We start from the raw sequence: 2,122 nt of genomic DNA, 5'->3' as shown, positions 1-2,122 counted from the left end.
AAAGTTCCAGGGGTGGATCCTGCGCACACGCACACACACCGCACACGCGCGCACAGACACACACGCACACTCTGCCCGCAAGCTGCCCTCGGAAAAGGCTCTTTTCTTTTCGCTCCGATCCCTTTTTCAAATTTATCCGAAAAGTTTCGATTTCGTGTCCTTCCAGCCTCTTCCCCCCCCCTCCCCAGCCACCACCTACCCTCCCTCCCGCCCTCCTCCCTCCCTCCCCCGGCCGGTCCCCGCCGCCCTGCCCCGCACGGTTTGGGGCATGCCTGTGAGCATGTTCAGCATCGACAATATCCTGGCGGCCAGACCTCGCTGCAAGGACTCGGTGCTGCTGCCCCCGAGCGCCGCGCCCGTCGTCTTCCCCAGCCTCCACGGGGACTCGCTCTACGGCAGCGCCTCCGACTACGGCGGATTTTACTCCCGGGCGGTGGCTCCCGCCTCCGCGCTGCCGCCGGCCGTCACTGGATCTCGGCTCGGCTACAACAACTACTACTACGGGCAGCTGCATGTGCCGGCGTCCCCTGTGGGCCCTTCGTGCTGCGGGGCCGTGCCGCCCCTGGGCGCTCAGCAGTGCTCCTGCGTCCCCCCCGCAGGTAAGGCGGCCCCCGTGGGACGGGCCGGGCCGGGATCGGACGGGCCGGGCCCCCTTTGTTCCCGCAGCCTGGGGCCGGAGCGGGTGGCGGGGAGCTGGCGGCCCGCAGGAGAGCGTCTGGGCGGCGGGAGGGGGCATTTTCGGGACGGGACGGGACGGGACGGGACAGGAGTGGGGGGAAGCAGCGATCTCATGCAAAGCCTATCGTCGACTCGTCTGTCTGTCCGTAGGTTACGAGGGCACTGGGTCAGTCCTGATGTCCCCTGTTCCCCATCAGATGTTGCCCTACATGAACGTGGGCACTTTGTCCCGGACGGAGCTGCAGTTACTGAACCAGCTGCACTGCAGGCGAAAAAGACGGCACCGGACTATCTTCACTGACGAGCAGCTGGAAGCGCTGGAAAACCTCTTCCAGGAAACGAAATACCCAGACGTGGGCACGAGGGAACAGCTGGCCAGAAGGGTGCACTTAAGAGAGGAAAAAGTGGAGGTACTTTGCTTTCTTTTTCCTTCTTCAGCCCTTTGCCATTCGCACTCAATCGCGCCCGAACCGGATGTATCGCGGTGCGGCTCCAGCCCGGCTCTGCCAGCGGAGCCGCTTTGCGGGGACAGAGGGAAAGTTTTTATTCTTTCCAAGTTCCTTTCCCTGGGGCGGCCGGCCGAGCCTGTCCCGGGGCTGTGAGGGATTGTCCACAGGCGGCTGTGCCTCCTGAAGGCGCCCGGCCGATCCCACCCGAGTGGCTGCTTCCCCCGCCTGTCCGTCCCAGCGCGGCCGCTCACACCGGCCCCGGCAGGGCTCCTGCGGGGCCGAGGTCAGCTGCGGGTTTGCATAGTTTTATTTTTATTTTTTCCCCCCTCTAATATTTTAATTTCTTAATGTGACAGGTTTGGTTCAAAAACCGCCGGGCGAAGTGGAGGAGGCAAAAGCGGTCGTCTTCGGAGGAATCAGAAAACGCACAAAAGTGGAATAAAGCGTCTAAAACGTCACCAGAGAAGAGACAAGAGGACGGGAAAAGCGACTTGGACTCTGACAGCTGATACTTCTAAGTGGGGGGGACATTTCCCGTGGACTGTCGGATACGCTCCAGAGGATGCTACTAATCTTGCACAAGATCTGCCTTGTTGGAGGGGGAAAATATCTGTATATAATGTACAATGCCCCGAGCTAATTCCGTGTAAATAAAATGTGTTGCGGAGGTGTTGCACAAGTAGACGGCGGCGCGTTTGTTCACTCTGCGCCGCGGGGAGAGGGAGAGGAGCGGGACAGGGGAGCGGCGGTGCGCGGCTCCGCGGGGAGCAGGGCCGGCGCAGTCCCGCCTTGGCGGTGCGGTGCCACAGCGGGAGAGCCGGCGGAGCGCAGCGCCGGCAGGCCGGGCAGCCATGGTGGCTCTCGCACCGGGGGGAAGCGGCCGAGGCCCAGCCAGGCAGCCCGGTACGGGATCAGCCCGGTACGAGCCCGAGGAGGCCGGGAGCGAGCCCCGTTCTCCTCCCGGGGGCCGCCCGCGGCAGTCCGGCCCCGTTCGC

General features: G+C 63.8%; 1 protein-coding gene across 1 annotated transcript in view; it reads left to right on the top strand.

Annotated features, from left to right (window-relative positions):
• Positions 1 to 1,811, top strand: part of GSC (goosecoid homeobox) — a 1,912-nt gene extending 101 nt beyond the window's left edge. The window contains exons 1-3 of the mRNA XM_066552411.1: positions 1 to 599; positions 829 to 1,088; positions 1,484 to 1,811. The exon at positions 1 to 599 is cut by the window's left edge and continues 101 nt beyond it. Of these exons, the coding sequence (XP_066408508.1) occupies positions 1 to 599; positions 829 to 1,088; positions 1,484 to 1,636 (1,012 nt within the window). The 3' untranslated portion in view covers positions 1,637 to 1,811. The remainder of the gene's footprint in view (positions 600 to 828; positions 1,089 to 1,483) is intronic.
• Positions 1,812 to 2,122: the final 311 nt, after the last annotated feature.

This window comes from Molothrus aeneus, chromosome 6, assembly GCF_037042795.1.
Source record: "Molothrus aeneus isolate 106 chromosome 6, BPBGC_Maene_1.0, whole genome shotgun sequence".
Taxonomy (NCBI): Eukaryota; Metazoa; Chordata; class Aves; order Passeriformes; family Icteridae; genus Molothrus; species Molothrus aeneus.
Note: the sequence above shows the minus strand (reverse complement) of the source record. Positions and strands in the feature narration are given on the sequence as shown.